General features: G+C 54.3%; 1 protein-coding gene across 1 annotated transcript; it reads right to left on the bottom strand.

The window, feature by feature from the left end:
* Nucleotides 1–1,221: 1,221 nt before the first annotated feature.
* GOT1 (glutamic-oxaloacetic transaminase 1) lies at nt 1,222–5,660 on the bottom strand. The gene is made up of 9 exons (XM_074907534.1): nt 5,453–5,660; nt 4,969–5,150; nt 4,270–4,393; nt 3,924–4,036; nt 3,620–3,724; nt 2,769–2,919; nt 2,468–2,633; nt 2,198–2,340; nt 1,222–1,912 (listed from the first exon to the last, which is right to left on the bottom strand). Exons 1-9 carry the CDS (start codon nt 5,565–5,567, stop codon nt 1,773–1,775), a joined length of 1,239 nt encoding a protein of 412 aa, XP_074763635.1. The 5' UTR covers nt 5,568–5,660; the 3' UTR covers nt 1,222–1,772.
* Between the last annotated feature and the right edge of the window lie 19,202 nt (nt 5,661–24,862).

The following is a 24,862-nucleotide window of genomic DNA, read 5'->3' as shown; positions in this document are numbered from 1 at the left end:
ACCCCAAAGGCTGAAGGAAACAAGGTCGTTTAATCTTAACTGGTGAAGGATGCAAAGGGGAGAGAGGAAGTTTTCAAATACATAAAAACCTGTTGCAAAGAGGAAAGGAATAATCTGTTCTCTGTTGCCATGGTAAATGGGATCATGGGTAATGAGCTTACACTGCAGAAATTTAGGTCACTCATTAGTGAAAACAAGGCTGGTAAGGCTAGCAAAGCACTGGTACAGATCATATGGGGTGGACCAGGCTCCACACTTAGAGGTCTGTAAGGACAGAAGCGTATGCAGAGGTCAGAAATAAAGCAGAGTTGGTTCCTTCAAGTCCATCTCCTGAGATCACCCCTAGAAGTCATCCTTTAACCACCACCCCATCATCCCAGCTGTGGATGGACACCAAGGAGAAAAAGCTCTCTACCTGCACAGAGGAAAGGCTGCCTCTGGCTCACCCTCTTATGTGACAAGAGCACTAATCTGAAAAGGACAAACAGATCCCACACACTATCTCTTGGCAAACACAGCAAGGGAACAAGGCACCATTTTCACCTTTACTGTCTAAGACACAGCACAAGCAAAATCCATCAGGGGAACAGTGACTATCAGTAACTGACCCAAGGAAAAGGAACGTTCCCCTTTCTTCACAAAGATCTTGCAGGAGGCTGCTCTGTCAAGGTGGTGGTAATAGCTGACAAATAGATCTGCAAACAGGGACTGCAGAGAGCAGCAGCAGATGGTCCCAGACCTTTTTCAGTGCCAGAAACAAAGGCTGAAGCCAGGGGGAGGTGGTGGTGGTTCACCAGGGGCCTGCTGAGAAGGAAAAACAGGAAAGATCTGTTTTTTTACATGCTAGTGGCAGGCCAGGAGCTCTGGGCCGGGGAGAGATGGCCAGATGGCTGAGTAACACACAACCATCCAGAAAGCAAGTACATACAGCCCAGCAGGACAAGCGGGACAGTACAGGGCAGGGGGGCAGAAAGAACACAAGACAGACATGGGAAGAACTGCTCAGCTTCATGTAGAGTCAGAGGGAGCTCTCAAATACACTCTCCCAGTAGGACTGTGCCCCATTACTTGCAACCGTGATCATCAGAGATGCAACACACCACAAGGGAGAAAGGGAGAGCCTTGATAAGCCCCAGTGGACAAACGAGGATGCTGAGGTTTAACCTCAGCCTGGGAAGAGGTTATTGCAGCCTGAATGCACGACATCACAGAAGGCAGGCGTAGTGTTGAGATGGAAGTTTAATTTTCTGTCAGCAACACAAAGAAGCAATTATCACAATTACAAATGTTTGCTCGCATAAGGCTCAGAACTCGGGGGGGGGGGGGGGGGGGGGGGGGGGGGGAAGCCAGCAACAGCTTCACCCCTCCCCAAAATACTACTGAGTGATATCAGTTGATAAGCTGTACGAGATCCCAGCTGATTGGGCAGTTATCCCACAGCACATTGCACTGGCCTCGATCAAACTGATCATTTACACGAGTTGATTTGCATGTGATAAAGATGCAGCATTAAGAGCCTGAAGACCAGGCTGCTGTCAGTCAAGTAAGAGACAAGGTGACTCATGCTGTCCCCACCCTCTTGGGGGCACTGGCTTACCATAGTGCAAGGGGTACTTCAAAAAGGTCAGAAGATGATTATCCCTGACTGAGCTACCGTTCCCATCTTTATTAAACCCCAAGAGGTGTGGAACAAGGCAAGCCATGAGCAGAAAGACACATACTACACACTACGGCTTTGGTGACTTCATGTTAAGTTTGGTTGTTCATGGGCTTCATTGGATTTTTGTGACGGCTTCATGGATGGACTTGGCCACGTAGTCCAGGTTCTTGGTAGTCAGGCCACACATGTTGATGCGCCCACTAGCCATCAGGTAGATGTGTTTTTCCTTGATCATGTACTCCACCTGCTTAGCTGGGGAAACAATTGGACATCAGGTCAGAGTAGTGACCCCACAGCTCAGAAAAGCCCAAAGAATCAGTTGTGGCTGCTTGAATCTTTCACAACCAGCAGAAAACTTCAAGCACTGGCCACTAAAATGCTGTCTGATGCTTCATCCCTGCCAAGCCACAGAGACAGTGATCCCAGGACTTCAGTGATGTTCCCAAGAGATTCCTGCCTGGACTGCTTCAGCCCAGTTCACCCCCAGCAAAACTGTCCTCACCCAATCCTCCCTTCACCAGGCCACTGTGTACTTACGGTTCAGCCCTGTGAAGCTAAACATGCCGATCTGCTCTGTGATGTGGTTCCAGGTGCCTGGGGTCCCAAGGGACTCTAGTCGAGACCGGAGCTCTGACCGCATCAGCAAGACCCGATCTGCCATCGTCTTCACATTGTCCTTCCTGCAGCAAGCAGGAAGCAGAGCGTGGGGACAGGCACCTGTCTGGTTTGGCGCCATCTGGCCAAGCCTGGCACTCAGGGAGACAGCTTCCCCCCTTTCCCTCTCCCACCAGCCCTGGCAACACGTACCACTCGGCAAAGAGCTGCGGGGAAGAAAGTGTAGTTGCCACAATCCGTGCTCCCTGGGAGGGAGGGTTGGACCAAGTGGTGCGCACAATCTTCTCCATCTGGGAAAGCACACGCTGCACGTTGTCTGCATCCTTCCCCACCACAGTCAGGTTCCCCACACGTTCATCTGTGGATGAGCCAAGAGACGTGAGCCATTGGCCCCACATTTCATGGCAAAGCAGAGCTCTCCCTACCCCCCAGCATGCCAGCCCCATCTGTCTGGGCATGATGCTACTGGGCCAGCTTACTGCCAGACACTCACTGTAGAGCCCAAAGTTCTTGGAAAACGACTGTGCACAGAAGAGCTCAAAGCCCTCGGAGACAAAGTATCGCACAGCCCAGGCATCCTTGTCCAGGCTGCCAGAGGCAAAACCTTGGTACGCCGAGTCGAAGAACGGAAACAGGAACCGGCGCTGCAAGGAGGAACAGTGTTAGAGGGAAATCCCTTCCCCACAACCTTCACTTTACCCCCCACTGTCCCCACAGGAGGGAAAAAAAGGACCATCGAGCTTCCAGACGAATACAAAAGAAACGTGGTCCAGCAATACCAGACTGGGACATTTTTTTTCTACTGGGATAAAAGAATAGGAAGACTAAAGTGGTCAATAAAAGGTTCAAATGCAGGAGAAAACTGCATTTGAGGATGCAGGCACAAGAGATGCACCACCTGCTATCCAGCACCTGTGAAAAGCAGGTGCCTGTGGATAATCTTTCCAGTCCAAGAAACCTCATTGCAGCCCATGGCACAGAGTTAGAAAAATCACAGAATCGCAGAATCATCTAGGTTGGAAAAGATCTTGAAGGTCATCTAGTCCAACCATTAACCTAACACTGACCATTCTCAACTACACCATATCCCTAAGCCCTACTGAAATCAAAAACTTGGAGGCATGAGCAGAACTAAGATGATTCTGTTTTCTGAGCAGACCAGCATCCTGTCATCCAACCAGCATCCTGTCAGCCTCTCCCTTCAACACCTGCCCTGCAGGACTCTTCCAGCTCCTGCCACATCTCATGCGATCTCCTACAGCCTATTTTGGATACAAGTGCTCTGGCTAGCTCAAGAGCTATCTGTTCCCTCAGCATTGCTTTAGCCCCAGCAGCAGCCCATACCTTCATAACAGCAGCAATCTGCTTCCACTGCTCAGGAGTAGGGTCTGTGCCTGTCGGGTTGTGCGCACAGGCATGGAGGATGAAAATGGAGAACTCTGGGGCTTTCTGAGGAGAGAGCGAGAGCAGGTCTTGGTCACACACATGGACGAGACTGGGCACCCATAGCAGAGGGAGAGGCCCCGAACTGCTCTGGGCACTAGCAGTCTCTTTCGCAGAGATCCAATTCCAGGCAGAGCACGCAATAGCCCAGCCAGGTGCTGACAGCACAGCACCAAGCTCAGCCTGTCCTATGCGTTTTACTAACCTCCATGTCGCCCAACAGCCCCTGGAGATCCAGACCCCTCTTTGCAGCATCCCAGTAGTGGTAGGTTCTAATATCTTTAAAGCCAGCATCCATAAACACAGAATTGTGGTTCTCTGAGGAAAAAAATCACTTTTCAGAAAAGAAGGCTCCACCTCCAGCAAGCCACCTTCTTCTCCAGTCCCAGTATCTTCCTACATATCACCAAAACACAATGGAGATACTTACTCTCCCTTTACTCACAAGGAGAAGGCCCCTTCTCACTGCTCAGGCTCCTGCCATTCCTCCCTCACCCGCTGACCCACAGGGCTCCCTGTGAAGAGGCGGCAGCACTGATGACAGCACTCACCCCAGGACGGAGCAGAGACGTAGACCGGGGTCGTTGTGTTGTTGTTTCCATTGTACCACCGTCTCAGAAACTCTGCGCCGATACGCAGAGCACCCGTGCCACCCAAGGACTGAACGCTTCCGATCTGCAACAGAGAGAGTTGCCAGCAGGTTCCACCCAGGTCAGTCGGTGCACAGAGCACAGCAGCACTTGGGAGAGCAACACAGGATCCTAGACGTGCTCCCTGGAGTCACCCCAGCCAGGGCACTATCCCCTTCCAGTAGTCTTCAACTTCCTTTGGTGCTCAGGCCCATCCTGATGCCTTCTACAGTTATAAATAGACTCCAGTTTATTCCTGTTGCTTTTTGGCACAGAGCAGGTTCCCCCGCCAGTAGCTTATTTCAGGAAAGGTGGTCTATGATCTGACTTCAGTTCCCATGGGGCAGCCATTAAAAAATGAGGGAAAAAAACAATTCCTGTCACAGCCCACATCTGGCCTTTCCCAAAAACTATGACTACTTGCTCAAACAGCTTCAAGTACACGGGTTCATCAAGTAACCTACAACCAGTAAAGACCATGTCAGTGAAATCCCCAAATCCTGCCAAAACGCAGTCACGCCGCACATTTATGCTCTTCTGCTCAGTCTGCTACCGAGACACGCCGGGGTTCCCAGCAGCTTCCCGAGCAAGGAGCAGTCTCATTCCCTGCCCACCACCTACCCGGTTCTCCTTGATGGCGGGGCTGTCGTCACCCAGGGCGATCCGGGAGGCGTTGGCACGGAACTCGGGCAGGCCGAGGATGGGCAGGTACTCGTGGTTCAGGCTGTGGTCATTGGCGATCATCTGCTCCACCTTCTTCACCACCGGCAGGACCCATGGCTTCCCCTCGTCCGTGCGGTAGGCTGCGAGAAGAGGGAGAGCTGTCCCCTCCACACCCGGGAAGACGCTGGGCTTCCCGGCGCCTGGCGGGGCCTGCCCGGGGCACCGACACGCGAGGCCAGCCGGCAGGCCACCGCGGGGCCGCCCCCACGACCTTGACGCTCTCCGGCCACCCGCTGCCCGCCCCCGTCACCCAGCCTCGCCGCGGCCCGGTGACCTTCCGAGCCCGGTCCTGCTGCTGCCGCGCAGCCGTTCCGGCAAGGGCACCGGCCGGCCTGCCCCGCGGAGAGGGGCCCCGCCGCGCCGGGGGAGGCCGCGGACTCACCGCCCACACCCAGGTTGACCTTCCGCGCGTCCCCGTCCTCCCGGAAGTCCGCCGTCAGCTTGAAGACGGCAACAGGCGGGGCGCGGGGCACGGCGGCGAAGATGGAGGCGGCCATGGCGGCGCGGCGCGACCCCTCCGCTCCGCTCCGTTACGTTACGGACAGCGCGCGGCGCCTGGAGGAGACGCTCACCTTCACCGGCGGGGCGGGGCCGCCACACGCCGCCACCAATCAGCGCGCCGCCGTCGGCCCCGCCCCCGCCTCCAGCCAATCGCGGCCCTGCAGCGCGCCCCGGGCGGAGCGCGGGCAGCCAATCGCGGCGGGGACGCCGGCCGGCGGCGGCTGCCGAGACCGGTGACGCGCGCGGCGCGGGGACGCAGGCGCTGCCTGGGGGCGGCCACCGCCTCCTCGGCCCCGCCCCGCCCCTCTGCGCGAGGGCTGGGAGGGCGGGGTGCGACGGGGCCGCCCCGAGGCGCCGCGCCCGGGGCCGGGGGCGCCCGCGTGTGGCCGGGGCCGGGTACCGACAGCCCCGGGGCCGCGGCGCAGGGGCTGCCCCGGTGTGCAGTGTCCGGTGAGGGAGGAGCGGTCCCAGAGCTGCAGCGGTGGGGCTGCGGGGTGGTCTTGGGCTGCACTGCCCGTGGCACGGGGTGCTGCTGGGGGTGCCGTGCCCGAGGCAGCGCGGCTCTGCGGCGGTGCTCGGGGCATGCAGTGCTCGGGGGGCGGGGGCCGGTCCCCACGGGGCAGCCGGGGGTGCAAGTCAGCCCTGGGGTGCAAAGCTGGTGTGCACGAGAGCCCCGGGAGGGCCGTGCCCAGGGGCGCAGGGTGGTGCCAGGGCGCAAGGCTTGGGGGGTGCAGGAAGGCGCCAGGAGGGGCCGTGCCCGGGTGTGACGGGTGCCTGGGGTGCGGGGTGGTCCCGGGGGGTGCAGTGACCCGGGGGCGGGACGAGGACGGCTCTGAGAACTGCGGGTGTTTCCACCCCAGGGCGGTTCACGGGCATCTTCCATCTGCTCCGGGTTTTTAAGGCGTTTTCCCGACTCCCAGCCACCTGCAGGTCAGGCGCTGTGGGGTGCCCCCCTGAGACCCAGCCCCGGGGAGACCCCGTCACCTGGGGGTGTCTCACCTCCCAGCAAGACCCTCTGGCCGGTGGCAACCACCGCCAGGGCGAGCCCTGCTCCGGCCCACCGGGAGCAGGCGGATCGCTCGTTAGCTCGGGACCCTCCTCCCGGAGCCACGGCCTTGCACTTCCCCGCAGGGAATTTCTGGAGGCGCCTTGCTGCCACACGCCGCCATCCTTCCTGCGGGCACAGCGCTCCCCACGCTGCCCCGACCCTCCCGGCTCTTGCGGACCGCTCACCGCCCGGGGAGCCTCCCTCCAGCCGTGCGGGGAGCTCCGGGGACCCTGGGCGTTGGGGTGAATGCCGTGGCGGGCGCGGTGGAACGGCACGGGGCCGGGAGCTGCGGCTGTGCCGGGCGGTGACGGCAGAGGGCAGAGCCGGCCCGCGCATCGCTGCTGCCGCCGCCGGACCGCCCCGTGCGGCCCCGCCGCTCATCCCGCAACCCCCGCGGGATAACGGCACCGCAAAGCGTGACCGGCTCCGGCCAGGCGGGACAGGCAGGGGAAGTGGCCCGGGGCTCCCCCGCGCCTCCCCGGGGACGGGGCTAGCTGCCGCCCGGTGCGGGGCCGGCCCCGTTAGGATCCCCGCTGCCTGTCTCAAGCGGCTTTTGAAGTTTGTGGGAATCCGCCCGCGATCCTGCAGCACCTGGGAAAGGCTTCGGGGGAAACGAGAAGGACGTCGCGAACAACAGCCCCGCCAGCGCGACACCCCCCACTCCTCCCACCCCTTGTGACATAAAAAGCGGGGATACGGGACGGGAAAGGCCCTGCTGTCCCCAAACGCTTTTGCAGACAACCTTGGGTCGTACACTCCCTTTGTTAACCCAGCCAAGATCCCTCTGAAAACCAGTTTGGCTCCTCGCCCCCCTCCCATGCCGAAGGTGGCTCCACAGCCCGGCTGCCTGGGAGGGAGCCCGGGGGCACAGCCCTCGCTTCCCCAGCTCCGGGCAGCACCTGGAAGAACTGCCCAGTGCACTTTCTGCTTAGCATGAGAGCGGGGAAGAGGCAGAGCTGCCCGGCGGCACAGCAGCATGCCAGTGCTTCTGCCTTTGGAGAAAACAGCGTAATGGGAAAGGCAGAGGAGCAAGACAGTAGCGCTAGAGCAAAGCCTTGGCCCTGGTGTGGTTTTTACCCCAACTCAGACAAAACCTCTATCAGACCTTGAGAAAAGGCCAAGTGGAAACGCAGAAAGGGCTTCAGTTCTGCACTCTGCAATAGCTGTGAGCCCCCCTGCAAATGTGTGACCTTGTCAGGGTGCTGTGAGGGCATTTCCAAATCCCACCCTTAACTCCAACCCTAAGCTTAACTCTAACCCCAACCAGATGAAGAGTGCTTGGGTTTCTTGATGGTCTAAATGAGAGATGCTACAGTTCTGAGCAGGAAAGCAGCTGACAAGAACAAGGCATCAGAGGTAAATGGGGGTAGCCCACTGCAGGGTGAGTTGTGTTTCCTGCTCATGAGGAGTAAAGCTCTGCGCAAGTGGGATGTTGCAGTGGGAAAAGCCGACCAAGGCTGCTTAGAGCATCCTATTTCTGGAGCAGACAGAAGTGCTGGGGAGTCCCCAGACTAGCAGGCTCTCACTGCACTTACTGGTTTCTACCACTCTCCAAAAGCACTGTGATGTTTGGGGACATGGCCAAGCCCTTTCCCAGTGCAGAACAGGGAAGTCACGAAGGCACAGGGGTGCTGCCAGCCAAGCTGGCTGCACCAAGTTGCTGCTTGGGACCACCAGAGCAGGCTGAGCATTTCCAGTCACAGGAAAAATAAAAAGCAGTTTCTCCAAATCAGCACCATCTTGCTCGCCTTCCTTGGGGGTTCTTGGGCAGTCTGAGCTCAGCGCTGCCGCTCCAGTGGAGACCGTCTGTGCTGCTGCCCGTGCCTGCAAGGCCAGGGTCTCTGACCCAGCAGGAGTTACCTGCTGGTGTGCCTGGCTGCCCCCAGCCCAGCCAGTGTCCCGTGCTCTTGGCAGCACAGAGCGAGGCTCTGCTGGGAACAGATGCAGGAATGAGGCAGACAGGCACAAAGCAGCAGGCCGCCAGGCCCCTGAGCTGGGTGGCTGTGCGTTAACAAGATCCCTCTGGCCCTAAGCTTTCATCTCCCCAGCCTACACAAAGGGTGCCACTAAAATGTATGTAAAAGCAGGAGAAACACGGGAGGTGGCCCTGCAGCAACACTCCCTTCATCTCCTGTCTCCGACTGACAGCCAGCAATGACCTGCCACTCAATGGGAAGGTCTGTACACCTTACCTGGAGCAAAGGAGCCCCCCGGGCGCACACTACTGCGCCGCACGCAGGCACGGCCCCCCGCACTCAGCCCCTCCTGGGAGCCAGAGGCGAGAGGCTTGGCAGCCAGTCAGGCTCCTGCAGGCCACCACAAAGATGCAGGGACTGTTGGGGACCAGGTGCTGCCCTCCCTGAGCCGTCGAGCCCTGTGTGGACCTGGAAAAAACCCTTCCTGGGAGGGTACAGATGAGCTCTGCTAACCCTGTCCCCTTCACTCCCCCTTGGGAGGTGCAATCTCGTGACACTCCAGCTTCTGTCTCATCCTCTTCCTCTCCAAAAAGCCCTGCACAGTGCTGGGGCACCCTTGACCCTGGCATCACAGCAAACCCTGCCCTGAGATGCTGCCCATTTGGGGTTGAAAGGCAGCGCAGGCAGCGTGCAGACAGAGAGCAGAGCTGTGGCCATTCCCAGCAAGTGCTGCGCCGGGGCTGTTTTCCCAGCCATCCTCTGAATACAGATGTTTTCTCTGTGCAGGATCCAGACAGAGGAGAGTAAAATGTTTTCATTCCAAGCTCCCAGGGTCAGGTCATGGTTTGTCTAAATGGCTTTTGTTGCTGTAATTATCAGATTAGCTGATCTCTGGCAGTGCGTTTAGGAGCAGCTACATTAACTGTGGATCCTGACCCTCCCACCGCCACCCTACCCAGCTGGGGCAGTGGGTTTGCAATGGGGCGCTGGGGATCAGGGATGCCAGGAGAGCCAAGTGAAAGGTTCATGCTTGGTTTTCAGCTGGTACCAGTTGGACCCTGGCCCGGGAGCAGCTGGCACATTTGGGGAAGACAGCAGCGAGCCTCACTGACCTCCTCAGTGCACATGACGATTCTGAGCTGGGCCTGATCCTTTCCGCTTACTCCAACCCGCAACGCATCGCAGCTGCAGAGCCCCATCCCAGGCACCTGCCGGCTGCTGTGGCTGCTGGTCAACGTGCAGACACAGGATGGGGGCACCTGAGATGCCTCCTCTTGCTCAGGGCTGATGCTCCTTGCAGGCAGTGAGCCCAGCAGGTCCTGGGGTGCTCTGGGACCCCGCACTGCAGCTGGGAGGGGGGAATGCAGGGCCAGTGCCTGGTTGCAGGTGCTGTGAGGGGTGGACAGCCCCCCCAGGAGCCGGGGAGGCGCAGGAATAGGGGTGTGAGATACCAGGCAAGACAGAAAGCGTGACGGGGAGATGAGAGAGCAGGGCGAGGGGCAGATAAAGAGGGATCAGGAGTTTCCGGCCCCTACCAGCCCCTTGCTGGGTCTGCCTGTCAGCGCCTGCAAGTGCTGATGGCACTGAGCCCTGGTGGCATCTGGGGTGACAGGTCATGCCGAGGGGCACCATCGGGGGGCTGGGAAGGGGCCCCCACTGCTGCCTTCCTGCTGCACCAGGGCACTGGCAGCAGCTCAGACCCCACCGTGGCCAGGGACGGGCAGTGCCCACGCACAGCCCCCAAGGCTGAGACCCTGGCCATGCTGCCCTGCAGCACTCACCTCCTCCCCCCCACCCCCCGACAGTGAGTGCCAGGGATTTCACCAACCAGCACCAGAAAAAAATCATTTCCCACTCTGCTGAGCTGCAGGTGAACATGCAAGTGCTCAGTAGCTGCTCACTTGGGCACCGTGCCTGTGGCAGCTGCCTACCCCCTGACACATCGTCCCACCTCCTCTCTCACCTGCTGTAGGTGGGAGCAATAGGAGTTTCCCTTGGGCAAGGTAGAAGCTCTGAAGAAATGAAATAATTCCAAATCAGAAAAGACTTCATTGTTTCCCCATAAAACAAATTATTTAGAATGTGGTTTCACTGCATTTCAGTTTCTGAAGTATTATAGTGCCAGAGCATAACACCCCACTGAATGAAGACTTCTGGAGCGGGACATCTACATCTCTTTCAAAGAGCATGTCAACTTCTTTAAATGTTTCAGAAAATTTCAACAGCAAAATTTTGCCTTTCAACACCATGCTTCTGCAGGAAGCTTCAGCAAAACATAATTAAAAAAAAAAAAAAAATAGTGGAAGCTATATTCCTGGTATTTTTCCTAACTGTCACCATGACAGAGCTTGGTTAGCTCCAAATCCATCTTACTTGCTTCCAGCCAAAAGCCAGAGGTCAACCCAGAGCAGTGAGGATGAAGCCTGTGAACACCCAAGAAGGAGAGATTATCCACTGACCCAGTCAGGCTAAAACTTCTCCTGCCATCACTGCTGCCTGGGCACAGCCAGACATTCACCATTTCTCTATCTAAAACCATTTTTCACATTAGTCCTGGTGCTGCTGGAGTCCCAGCCTAGCCCATGGACCACTCAGGACCTGCCCTGTGGCCATGCTCACCTCCTCTGCATCCACTCCTTCCCCAGGCACCCAGGAGGCACACAGCCACCCCAGAGGAGTGCTGGCCCTGAAAGGGGAAAGGGATGGGAGGGTCCCAGTGCTCACCACAGGACAAACCACTGGGGCTGGGAAAGCATGTTTCTCCTCATTTTTCCTTTTGCATCAGCACCTGCTGGCAGATGTCAGAAGACTGGCCCAAGGACTATGACCTGCCCAGGCGCTGATGCATGGTACCCCGGTGCATTAAAGATGGTTTCCCGAGGTTGCAGGGGACCAATGGAGAAAAGGCTGGACTTGTTGGTCCCTGACCATCCCTAGCCCTGGAGCAGGATAGGCACTGCTATATCAAGGCATGGACTCCCGCACAGCCAAGGAAGCTGTTTTTGGGAGGCCTGATATGGGGAGATAGCTGCCACCCCCAGGGCCTGAGGTGCCACAGAGGCAGTGATCCCCCTGCCCAAGTCACTGTGCCCCACCAGCAAGCCTGGCTCGTGCCTTGGGACAGAGACACCCAACGTGTTACAGGGAGCTGCTCCGCCACAGCGTGCCCAGGCTGCCAGCTAACTGTGGGAGACCAGCTGCACCCACAGGGCCAGCAGGATGGAGGCATCTGTAGCTCAGCACGTCCCAGCTGGACCTCTCCAGGGAGGACATGTGCCACTGTATGGCTGAGATGAGGCCAGGAAAGAGGACTTCAGCTCCCTTGCAGGGAGCCTGGTGCTGCGGGTAGCTTTTGGACCTTGGTGCAGGAGCAGATTTACTGAAAACAATTTATTTAATATAAAAAATAATTTCTTACAGCGTTTTGGCTGGCGTCAGCCGAGCGCTTACTCACCCGGGAATTCAAACAAAGGCAGGTTTGGCGCCCAGCCAGGGGGTCGGGCGCTGGGTGGTCGTGTCCATCGCGGCCTTGGACCCTCCTCTGGGTCACTTGTGGGCTTGTGGCATGATGTCTCTATTTATTTATTGGAAATGTTTGAACAGGAAATGCTAATGGTTTGGGTTTGTGGAGACAGCTGGAGGGGTCCAGCCGGAGCTGCTGGGAAGAGGAGGGTGCGCTGGGATGGGGCAGCTCAGTGAAGAAGGGGGAAATCAGTGCTGCCAGTGGGGATCTGTTGCCTCTGTATTTGGGGTAGAGGATCCAACAGGAGGTGAGACAGGGGAGGGCCCCGATGGCTCTGCTGCCTCCTCCTTTGCCACTGACTGCAGCTGCCTCTTCAAAACGCATGGCCATGCAGCGAGCATGGGGCTGTTTCTGGCACCCCACTGTGCCCACTGCCTGCAATCCCTGCTGCCGGAGTGCATGAGAACAGCACTGCCAAAGTGGCACTGGGGGAATGGTGACCACAGGGCCATGACTGTTCCATCCCCAGCCCTCAGGCTCGGGCCTGGCCGGTACCCATTAACGTGGGAGGGATGTGAGGGAGCTGCCTCCCCCTGCAAGGGGGTCGAGAGGTTCCTATGCAGCCCGGCTCTGGACCGTGCTGTTCCTGCATTTGCTGATAACAGCGGAGGTGAGGCCTGACCCAGGAAAGCAGGCAAGATCCGCAGAGATAAACTCCCCGCAGCAAGACAAAGGCACTGACCTCCGCTCAGCCCAAGCCGCCTCATTCCCACAAGCACAGCAACAATTGCCCAGGAGCAGCAGGGAGACCTGCACTAAACCCTGCCAGCCAGCCGCCGGGAAGGGCCTGCGCAGCAGCCGGCCACACCTCTGCCAGGATCGCTGTGCAGAAACCACAGCTTGGGGTTTTTAACCAGATCTACTGTAGATGTCAATTGCCCAGGCAGTGACAGCAAAGAGAGCCTGCTGTTATTGCTCACTCCTTGCTTAGCGGTGCAGCGGGCTTGGCGCTGCCTGCTTTGCACGGCTAGAGGGATACTGTGCAAGCACCCCTTCATGTTCCCTACCTTACACTTTTATGCACATACTTGCAGCACAAACAGACTTTAAATTTCATCCCTAAATGCAGCTGAAGATCTTAGGTGCTCCTGCAATTCAGGTTTCAGTACCTGCTTTGAGCAGAGGCTGCTGTGGCACCACACACTCCCAGTGCACCCAGAGAAATGAACAGCAGGCGTGGGGCCAGCTCTGTCTCCCTGTGCCCAGCCCGTGCCCAGCTCATGGGCTGGGAGTTTGGAGCCCACCTGGCACCTCTGCAGGTCCCTGCCCCAGAACAACACCAGCTGAAAAAGGCAAAGGCGCTTAATGGGATTTGCAGAAGCACCCAGATCAGCTACAAACCGAATGCCTGTTGTCTCGGGCATGTTTTTAAAATCTTTATCTCTGCATCATTAAACACTGATCTACATTTGAAAAGAATCCCTTTGGTTCCCTACCTCTGAAATGAGGATAACTATCCTTTACCTCATAGCAGGGTTACAAGGATAAACAGATTAAAGACTGCGAGATATTGTGGCAAAGAAGGTTAAACAAGCCCCTGTGACAGACAGCCCAGGGGCAGGGACCAGCATCAGAGCAATGCACAGCATAAGCCGCCGACCCACGTCTGCACCATGCTAATGACCCCAAAATCCCAGCACCGGGTTTGCCACTGTCTGCCTTCGCAGGATGCGGTCCCCAGCCAGCCGAAAGCCCGCTGAGGGCTAGTTCCCCAGCCACTGATGGGCACCCATGTTCTAAGCCTGGGAGCAGGGAGTGCAGGGGTGTAGGCGAAAGGGGGACATGAGGTGCCCATCCAGACCACGAAGCTTCGGGAGGACATCAGTGACCCAGGTGCAGCAACAAGGGGCTGCAGGGTGCACACATGGTGCGGGCAGTGGGACAACTGCTACCCCTGCACATCCCTCCCCACATCCTCAGAGCAGGGCAACCCTCTGCTACTGCCCACCATCCCGCTTGTCCCTGTCCCACCGGGTGCCCCAGGCAGGCAGGGACAGCAGGAGATGTGCACTTCTGCAGAAAGAGCTGGTGGGGGAGAGGATGAGCCAGACAATTACTGTCTGGAAAGTCTCACCCGGGTCCCTAGTAAAATAATGGCACAAATATTAAGAAAAGGAGCTCTGTAAACATCTAGAGGATAATGAAACCATGAGCTATAAGCAGGATGGGATTTGTAAATAAAGGACTGTGCCAAAAACAACAAGCCCTCCATAATTGTTTTGGATAGAAGTACAAGATTAGTGCAGGAAGGGGACTTGGCAGATGTCATGAGAGGAGACCTGGGAGCAGCAGGTCTGTCCTCCCACCTGGCCATTAGAGAGCCCCTGACATGTTTGGGCAGGTTTGACGGGGATGACCTGCACAAAAAGATGCCCCCAATGGCACAGCTGGCACCTGGGGACAAACATACCTGCCTTCCGGAGCCAGACACCTGCAGTCCTCCAGCCTGGCACATGCCACACCAGCACTGGTGCGGTCACTCACGCCTCGGCCACCTCTGAGTCGCTGGCAGAGAGTAAGACTAAACCTGAGCCCCCATCCCAGCTGGGTCACATCCCACCACTGTTCCTCACAGGGCTGAGACCCACACAGTGTGGGAACAAGCCAGCTGGATGGTCATGGAGGGGCAGAGTAAAAAATAAAACTGAGTGAAGCCAGAAGCAGGAAGATAAAGCTGGCACATTCCACGCCGTTCCCAGGTTTTGGCAACGCTTTGTCTTTTGTGAACATCAAAATGGCCTGTTCTGCAAAACTGGAGGGTTCCCCGGTGCTCTCAAGTTTCGGATTTTTGGCCAGACATACAGGAAATGTGCACGCACCTCCTTGCAACCAGCCCTTTGAAATGCTACGCTATAAAAGCACACGTAAGCGTTAGCAGTCATCTGCACTGCACAGGCCAAACCCGTCCAGCATTGACATTGCATGGAAGGAAAAGCAAGGGCCTGGCCAAAATGTACTTGGTTTTGTACCTGAGTCTTGGGTCTCCGCAGCGTGCAGCCGTGCTGGGCTGGATAACACGCGCTTGCTGGGGAGCAGCTGGCTGCATGCAGCATGCAGGGTAACGCACGCTCACAAGCCGAGGTTGAAATGCACCATATATGGTGAAGATATTATTAGGCCATAGCTGTCTTCATAGGATCTTCTGAGGAAATCTTGCTTGAAAATGGGAAACAAAGAAGTCTGAATGTAAGACTCAAGCAGGGACTCAGACTGCCTGTAGGACCAAAAGCAATGGCTTCAGAGAAACAGGGAGCAATGAGGCTGTGGGTATCAGACCCTTGGGTATCCGCAAGGCGCTTAATATTCTAGTTAAGTATTTGTTCTAATTAATGTTAATTGCCCACCTATTACCTACATCTCGACTGGTCTCCAGAAGTCTTTCTCAACGGAGAGATGTTGCTGAAATGGTGTCAAGAAAGGTCAGAGCTGGACTCTGGGTACCCAGCACAGGCACAGACGGGCTGAAACTCAGCACCAACTCACTGCTGCCAACCTCAGCTGCAGGCCAGTGTGTGATAGAGGGGATGGAGTCACCTGGTCATGGGTTTTGACTGAGCCGAATGCCAAGTTGGATGTGTCAGCAAAGAAAGTGGCCTATTCCTCTGGGTGGCAGGGGCTAAGGTAGGGTTCTGATGCTGAGCAGGGTTGATTTGTGGTCCCAGGGGTGAGCAGCTGGATGTCAGCTTGATGCTAGAACTACACAGCAAATGCTGTCCTGTGCATCAGAGCAGGGAGCACAGCAAACGGGAGTTAAGAGGCAGTGTCTTAGGCAGCAGGGGATGAGATGCCAGCTCTGAGATACTTCGACTAGCCTGACGCCTGATTTTAAAAAGATGAAGGGAGAGGTCTAAATGTGATTCTCCCCCCATTTTCACAGTATCCCACAGCATCCTTGTAGTCAGACTGGAGAGGTGTGGGCTGGAAGCAGAGGGGATACAAGGTGGGTTGAAAACTGAGCACTGGCACAGGGATGCAGGGAGGCCGTGGGATCTGCATCTTCAGACATTTCTAAAATTCTACGGATCGAGGCCCGACCAGTGGGCTGTACTGCCAGAGCTCCTGAGGCCAAAATTATTCTGTGAAATGAGAGAGGGTGCAGAAAACAGCCACAGAAAAGACACAAGTGCAGGGGAACGCACCCCACAGTGACAGAATCAAGCTCAACCTGTTTTCTTCTTAAAAAAGCTTAAGAAATTTGACTGCTATGCACAAGTACTCTCACAGTAAGAAAATATCGTGTTCTGAAGTGTTTTTATTCCAGCCAAAAAGGGCAGAACAAGAATCAATGGCTGGAAATTAAAAGCTAGACAAACCTGCATGAGAAATACGACATACATTTTCTGAGCCATGCTGATTAGCCAGTGGATTAACCATCAGTGATTAAGTAAGACCAAACCATGAACTCCCTCGCTCCTCCAGACCAGATGCTTTTGTGCATTAGCAAAACACCAAGTTATTTGGATCCAGAAAGAGTAACAAGACAAGGCAGTTGAGGAGATCAGCATAGGTGATCTAATGACTAACTGTGATCTTAAACATCGTGAGTAAAAATACACCGTGTTAATAATACACATAGAAAAGTTCCCATCACACAACCCAGTGTAAACACTGAACAGTTGACATCTGCAAACCCACATATGGAGGGGAATGACAGTTGCTAGTCCTGTTTTAGAGAGACAAAACCACCCAGCCCACGGATGACCCGCAGGGGCCTTGCGATGGGAGTGAAACCATGAGCAAGACATGAGCTTGCAACACCAGGAGTCTGCCACCAGGCAAGTTCATGAGCAAGATGGGGTCTGCTCCAGGATGCTGCTGGATCCCAAGTATAGGCATTTTAGTCCATTGAATGGGGAAGAGAAGGTGTCTCCATGTAGGGCTTGCGGGGGACCACACAAGGCATGTGACTATTCCAGGAAAAGTAGGACCACAGGGATGTACAGAAATGGGCAAAAAATCACATGAGAAAAAAAAATGCTTAGGAGCGAATAACAAAAAAAGCTGATGGAGATGATGGAAACCTGGACGACATTCACAGCTGAAATAAAACACACCTGGCAAGGACCAGTCACAAATAGACTGTCTAGAGGGAAAATCATCTTCTCTCTTTTTAGTATCCATATTCACAGAATTATAAAAAATAAGCCTGGAAGGCCCTTGAAAGGTCACCTAGCCTGTCTGCCTGTGCCCAAATGAGGCAAACCCTTCCTGGTGGAGTTTTTGTCTAAACTCCTAAAAGAAGCCTCTAGTGGTGAAGATGGCTCCCAGGAAAAACAAGTTTTAATCTATTTTACTGCAGTCATTGCAGGGTGAGCCTATGGCTTCTGCTTCTACCCACCCTGAAAACAAGGAAAAGCCCATTATCTCATGCTTTGTAGCAGGGCTTTATGCATTTAAAGACTTTTATCTTATTTCCCTGCAGTCTTTTAGTCTTGATACTAAGCTACCCTGGTCCTTCAGCCTTCTCCAGTATGTCATGTTTTCTGATTTTCTGATCTTGTTCTTCCCCAGGCTTTCTCCAAGATCCGCAACTTGAAATGCTGAGCCCCAAGTGGGATTCACCGCTCTGGCTAACACTTTCTAAGTGCAACAGGACCATGTCAGGTGTTTTACAAACACCTTGTTTGTACATCACAGCCTGATTTCACTCTTCTCACTCGGGATGCTGCTGGCTCATGCTCCCTGTGGGACCACTGTCACCTCCGGCTACTTTCCCACAGTGCAACCTTACTCATTCCCCAGCTTGAGATGTTGATTTTTCTCAAGTCATAAAAAAGCCTTATATTTGTTCTTATTGACAGTTTTATTTCAGATTTCTCCAATTTCTCAGAAGAGCACTCTTGCAGGCCCTACCAGACTGATGCTGCAGGTAAAAATCACTGATGAAAGCACTGACTAGCCTAGACACAGACCAGACCCTGTCTGAAGGTTGAGAACCGGTAACTGCCTTTTCAATACAGTTTTCCAGTCAGCTGTGTTCTCATGTAGCCACACATTCACCTAGACCATATTTCTCTCCATTGCTCACAAGAATTTAATGTGGAAACAGGACTAAAGTCCTGCAAAAGTAAAGATTTAGCACATCTTCTGTTTCTCCTGTGTCAGCCAACATAGATGTCCTCAAGTAAAAGAAAATTCAGTTTGTTCGGCTCTTAGCTGATGGCCAAAGCTGTCACTTACTGGTTCATTATCTCTACTCCCATGTTGTGTCCCTTAATGATGTATTTGCCTGTCTTCAATCTGTTTATGCCAACGTCCCATTTTTCCTTCAGTTCTGCACCCCTGGTCTTGAGTAAAGCTCAGGAACTTGGAAAGACACAGAGGTTCAGTTGAGAAAAAAAAAAAGAAGGGGGGAAAAAAACTGCTCAACAGCAACTAAATCCTCGGAACTCACATGTTTATCCAAATTCATCTGAACCTTCTGGGGACAGTGACTTTTTAGGGTAAAATAAAAACAAGTTCAAGTGAGTTTTCCATCCCTGCAACAGTACGGTGATTCCAGCCAATCTGAAACAATTTTCCAAGAAGATTTCCTGCAACCTCACAGTGATTAAAGGAAATAACATTGTGAATAAAGGGACATTCTTCAAAGTCAATGAAGGAGCCATAAACCGTACATTCTCACAGAGGGCCGGAAAGCGCCGGCATGAGGTGGATTTTGCAGCGTGTGGCCCCCCAGAAGGAAGAGGGTGGGATGCCGGCTCCATCCCTCTTCCCTGTGCAGGGGTTGTGACCGGGCTTCTCCCAGAGCAGATGGTGAAGGAAGAGGGCCCCCATGCTCCCCGTGTTTGGGGATGAATGGCTTGGCCTCACGGGCTCTGACTCCCTGGCTCCATGTGAGTGTCTACTGGGTTTGGAGTCGGGGCAAGGGGCTTGGCATCTCTCTGAAAACAAGATGCAAGAGCCCATTGACCCTCTCAAAACAACCCTGCAAAGAGCAGCATCCTGCCAGGGCGGCTTCATGCCACAGCCTCCTTCCTAGGAAACTCCCCCACACCTTGCTTTGTCTGAATCAAACCCTCAGTGCATTTGCCTGGCTAGGCTCTGAGATTGACACAGAAATGCGAACGGGCCCGAAAAGCCACTTTGGCAGAGGTGAAAGCACCGCGCCGTACTGCTGGGCAAGCAGGATCCTGCCCAGCCCCAGCCTGCAGCAGCCCCTCACTGGGGGTACCCTGGGACCAAGACCAGAGAGGATGGGATGAGCGTGTGCCCAAAATGGTTGGGCCAAGGGACTTTTAAAAACCTGCCTTCTTAGCTGAAACAAAGAGAAGGGAGTAATAAGGAGGCAAGGAGACCTGGGGAGAAAGGCGAGAGAGAGCTGCCTGGAAGCCCAAACACACATGCTTCAGTTGATGCTGCGTAATAAGGGAATTAGCTAATGAGCTTACTGCGGCACATGGGCAAGTCCTTTAGAAATATCATGGCCACCTGGGGAGGCTCACAGAGGAGCCGGGCAGCCCTAATCTGCAGAGCTGGAAAGATGAGCCCCCCCCCCATCCCCCAGGACCAGCCCCACTTTCCCCCTGGGCAGCACATGTCCAGGGGTACCACGAGGGGCTGATGCAAATCCAGTGAGAACTGGTTGTGGAAACGGTAATAAACAGTGTTTTGAAAAAACACCAGCCCATGCTCACAGCTGATCTCAGAGGGCTGCAGCTCAGCAGCCCCACGAAACCTGCGCAGCAGGGCCGGGGCTGCAGCTGGGGCTGCTCAGGGACCAGCAGAGTCAGGATCCCCCCGGACAGGGAGCACTGCTCTGGGCGGCCGACACAGGGACTTCCAGAAGTATGGGACGTCTTCCCCCGCGCTGGTAGCTGTGACGGGTATGTCAGACAGAACCACATAACTCCAAAATATGGATTGCTTTTTTGAAAGTCGTTCAAATACAGCTGTGTAAAATCCAAGCCGAATGCCAATTCAAATGTGCGTGTGAACTGCTAATTTGAACTGAAAGTGGGTGAGAGGACCTAATGTTAAAAGTCACTTAGAACAATTCAATCATTAAATATACAAATACTCACCAAATACTTATTTTAAAAGTGGCTTTTAGACAGTGATCAGGCTGAGTCGCAAAAATAAATTATTTGTGGATTAATATTGAACTCACTGAGGAATTTGTGCATGCGGCAGTATTTGGATGAATTGGCACATGGGAAGTATGAACAATGCCGAAGACAGAACACTCCTCTGAAGAAAAAGGGAAAAGCAAGAACATGAAAAAAAATTAGGCTCCACTTAAAAACACTAGTGAGGACAGGACCAAACCCAGATATTTGCTAGAAAGGTGGACATTGAGGATTTTTATTATTATATCAAGGTAGAATTATTAACAATGTGAAAAAGTATTAAAACTATTTAAATTTTTAAAAAATATATTTTCAGTATAAAAATTATTTAAAAATTTCTTATCTAAAAATAATTAGACATGAAACTATTCTGCGGAAACTATTTTCATTTAACTTTTCTATGGTATATTTTGAAACAATTTTTTTCTTTCAGTTGCCTAAAACAGAAAGCTGTTTGAAATTTGGAAGCACTGTGTTTTCATTTTTTCCTTCTATTTTCTCCCCTGCCCTGAAGCTGTTTGAAGACCGCCCGTTCTTCGCACTATATTTCCTCCTCTCTTTTTTCATCTTCCCTATGCCGACACTTTTCAAAACTTTGGCACTCTTGTAAAAGAAAAAAAGAAAAACCCTAAATGCAATATCACTTGCTCAGCTATTGCAGGGTTGTATGAATAAAAGTAATAGAAGAAGGAAGAAAAGATTTTAAACATTTCAATAGTTTTTCAGCTCTAGTAGCAGCAATTTGTGCCTACCTAGAAAATGGTGGGACTTACAGCCGAATGTGCCTGGACTTTTTCTCTTTTTTTTTTTTAAGTTCTTCCCTACCAAATTTACCAGGGCAGAGCACCAGAAGCAGCAGCAGGGGAGAAGGAGCAGTGGTGCCCCAGCCCACCTGTGGGGCTCAGCTCCACACTGCTGACCAGGGAGCCAAAACCTCCATCTGCAGCACCAGGAGCTGTTGCTTCTCCAGCGGCCAGGCCCTCCAGCGGAGGGGGTGACACTAAGCGGAGCATAGCTGCAGGGTTCGGAGGTGACACAAAATGCAGGGATGGCCCCACAGCTGTCGCAGCAGTGCAGGGCTGCAGAGCCCCCGGCCCCACAGAGGGGAAGATGCTGGCATTGGACATGAGAACCTTCACACACCGGCAGTGAGACTAAAGGGAAGCAAACTGCTATGGTTGGCATTTGGGAAAGAGGGTGAGATGTCCCCTCTCCTTTCCAGCTGGTCACGTCTGTCCCAGCTCTGAGCTCAGGCACCATGAGCGCTGTGAGTGATGCCCCAGGTCCCCACCCCATGCAGGGACTGTGGCTATGAGCACTGCTGCTTCCTGGGGCCCAGCAAGGCAGGGGCAGATGGGGGCTGTGGGCTCAGCTCCTCGCTCCCTCCACACTGGGGTCCTTCCCCAGATCCCCACACCTCCAAGTGTCTGCTGTGGGACAGGGCACAGACCCACACCAAGGGGGGAGACTGTCACTCTGCAGCAACAAAACAATAGTCAGTGATGATTATTTATTTTCCAAATAAATCAGCGGGTCCTGCAAATGAAGGGCTGGAAAGCAGCGAGTTTAGATTAGACCCTCCCCAAACCCCTGCTGGGCCTTGAGCCGCTGTCAGGGCTGCAGAGAAACAGCAGCAAACTCTCACGCAAATGGCCTATAAAAAAGGCCCCTGTCAAAGGCACCTTGACCTGGAGGCTCACTTTGGTGCTGGGCTCCCCAGCGGCCCTCCCCTCCCAGGGCTGCGCTCTCCTCGCATGATGTATTTCCCCTGCCTTTTTTAGAGCTGCATTATGTTAGCTCCAGGAAACAGCCTCTTCCTTCTTATAAACACAGCCCTGGGTTACTGACCAGCGGCCCTGCCACTCCACAGCCACTCTCTGTCCATCCATCACACCTCGCTGTCACCCTGGCAACATATCTCTTGGACCGGTCCGGCTCCAGAGATGGGAGAGGCGGGAGGCGGGGGGGAGAGCGGGGGGGTCACATACACAGAGCACAATTCCAGCCTGCTGACTAATTCCCTGGAAACCCTGGGGCTGCACAATGAGAAAGCCTTTCCGAGGGTTTCTCGAGCGTTACTGGAAGGTCAGGCGAAGGTCAGCACAAGGACATGGCTCCTACTTTCCCCGCCGTCAGCAAGGGCGGGTGTGCGGGGCGGACGTGGGCGAGCCATGGGGGTACTGCGGGTGCGCGGCAGGAGGGATGTTTGGAGAAGGGCGCTGGGTCCAGGCAGCCCCGTGACATGGCACGGTGCCCACTCGCCGCTGCTGGGTGCAGGGGACGTGCCTGAGACGGGACCACGGGGTGTCCCAGCAGCCAGACAGGCGTTAGGGCTTCCAGCAGGACAGGGCACAGCCGGTGGTGTGGACTCTTGCCTCCCTGGCAAAGGGGGAGACAAAGAAGGGAAGAGTTGCCCTGGCCCTGTGCTAACTCCTGCCTGCCTTCACCATGCCCCCAGTGCCTTGGGACTGTTGGCCTGACACGGCATTGCTGCACCGGTCATTCTCAGTGGAGTCAGGTCCTGGGGGAGACCACCAGGATGTGTCCTGGGGAGAGCATCCCAGCTCTCCTTCGCAATGGTGACCCTGCACAGCTGCCCATGGCCTCCAGGGTGCTGGGACATCATAGGGACAAGTCAGGAGCTGCATCAAGCGAACCGGGCTGCCCTGTCACTGCTGGCACAGGGATGTACTTTGGGTGAGCCTTGGGCCCATCCAGCCTTTTGCACATGTGGCCGAAGTACAGCAACCATGGCAGGAGGAGTCCAGCCATGCCCTGCTCCTGAAACACTGCCCTCACCCATCCCCACCTGCTTGTCCTCCAAGTCAAGCCATTGTCTTCAAAAGGAAATGCCATCTAAAGGCAGGTATTTAAAAAGAAATGGGAGCTCTCTGCTCTCCAAACAACATAGCTTCTGCCCATTCCCAGTGTAAAGCGGGGAGTCAGGTTTACATGGGGATAAAAAAAAAAAAGGCAAAGCTTTTAAGGACAGATCTTCACAAACCCAAACCGAAGCCCCATGAGGGCAAATCCTTTCTAATCCATGCTCTTCCTTAGAGGTGTAAGTGGAGTGGAAGGGTGGAGGGGGGAGATTTAAATCTGGAAAACTGAGTTCCTCATCCCTTTGGTCTGGCAGAGAGCCCACCGATAGACTAAAAACAAGTCTGCAGAGAAGCCTGTGTGGGATAAGCCAGCTCCGGCCCCCAAGGGGACAAGAACAATTAGGAATCCTCTCTCATGTCTCCACTCCAAAATAGAAAAACAGTTTATAATTTGGTCCAGAGTTGTTGTTAGAAAGTTCTGAATCATCAGGATACACTAACAATTTCTCTGCAGTAATTACGAGGAGAATTCATTAGGCAGACCTAGAGATAAACTATTAACAGAAGCTTTCAAATCTCCCACCTGACCGCCTGCATGAAGAACCCAGGGACTGCTGTATTTATACAGTGGCCGTCAGTGAGGAGCTGTCACAGGAGGGAGGAACACAAGCAACCATGGCAAAATATGAAAAGTATTTTAAAGGAAAACGAAAGAATGAGTGTTTATTAGAAGTGTGCAGACCAAGTGCACACTCCACCATTAACCTTTCCAGACGCAGTAGCCAGCCAGGGAGCTGTTTGCCTTTGCTGTCTCTGAACATGCCACAGTCCCCACCCACAGCAACCGTTCTACTTCCAGAGAAAAGCCTGCCACGGCATTAAAGCTGGCCTGTGGTGGCCTCTGGAAGCAGCGTGCAAAATGCCTTTTGGCTGAGCCTGCCAGGTTCTTGTCCCGTATTTACCCAGCGGAGACAGAAAGGATGAGGCTCCCCAGCCCCTGTCTTCCTCCCTTGCCCCCAGCTGCGGGTTGTTGCAAGGCAGGGGCATATTTGTGCACAACCCTGCTGAGCTGGCCAGTGGCAAGTTATGGCTGAGAAGATTAAGCAATGCAACAGCCCCTGGCTGTGGGTGCCCCTCAAAGCCCGTGGCAGCCCCTATAGACAAATGCCAGTAGAGCTGAGCCAGTGTCACCACAGAGAGCCTGTGCACCGCCCTATGTACACACTCAGACAAGGTTGCAGCATAATTTCTACAAAGCTGGTTTCTGCATCCTTTCTTAGTCCAATTACCCTGAAACCACCCTGGCAAATATGCAGCTGTATGCCATTTCTGGTGCAGATTTGCCAGCTCTAGGGATAGCCATGCCCAGGATGGCCTCATCCACATGGGAACAAACCCTGCTTGCTGCCAGAGGAATCTGATTAAGCAGGGAGAGAAGTGGGGACTGGCTGCCTGGCAGATGCCCTAAACAAGAGGAGCTTATCAGTTCTGTTTCCAAGACGAGACATGTGTCACCACCTCACAGTGATCCAGCTGGGCAGCTCTCTCCTCACCAGCACGCCTGTACAGAAGCATGAGGGCTTCCCTCTCCCTGAAGGACGCTGTAAAAGTAGCCACTGAATAACTTGCGAAATTTATTCTAGAAAACTCTTTGCTCGGGTTAGGAAAAGCATTGCACCCAGAATGCTTCAGGGGAAGGCACTGGATGGGAACAGGAGCCAGCTGCACTCCCAGCCCTGGGTGTTTGTCAGCGGGCCGCCCCAGCTGCAGTGCAGGGAGGTCCCCAGCCCAGAGGAACACCAAGCGCCGCGGACAGCAAGGATCCACTCTGCCAGCACACACACAGCAAAGCCTGACACGGCTAATCCCTCCTGTTTATTATGTAATAAAACGCTTTCCAGACCTGTTAAAAT

This window comes from Athene noctua, chromosome 5, assembly GCF_965140245.1.
Source record: "Athene noctua chromosome 5, bAthNoc1.hap1.1, whole genome shotgun sequence".
In the NCBI taxonomy this organism is placed as follows: Eukaryota; Metazoa; Chordata; class Aves; order Strigiformes; family Strigidae; genus Athene; species Athene noctua.
This window is presented reverse-complemented; position numbering and strand designations above follow the sequence as displayed.

Coding starts and splice junctions, on each gene's coding strand:
- GOT1 (XM_074907534.1), bottom strand. CDS start 5,567: ATGGCCGCCTCCATCTTCGCCGCCGTGCCCCGCGCCCCGCCTGTTGCC. Junction 4,037..4,269: donor CGTCTCTGCTCCGTCCTGGG/GTGAGTGCTGTC, acceptor TTTTTTCCTCAG/AGAACCACAATTCTGTGTTT. Junction 3,725..3,923: donor GGCTGTTGGGCGACATGGAG/GTTAGTAAAACG, acceptor CTCTCTCCTCAG/AAAGCCCCAGAGTTCTCCAT.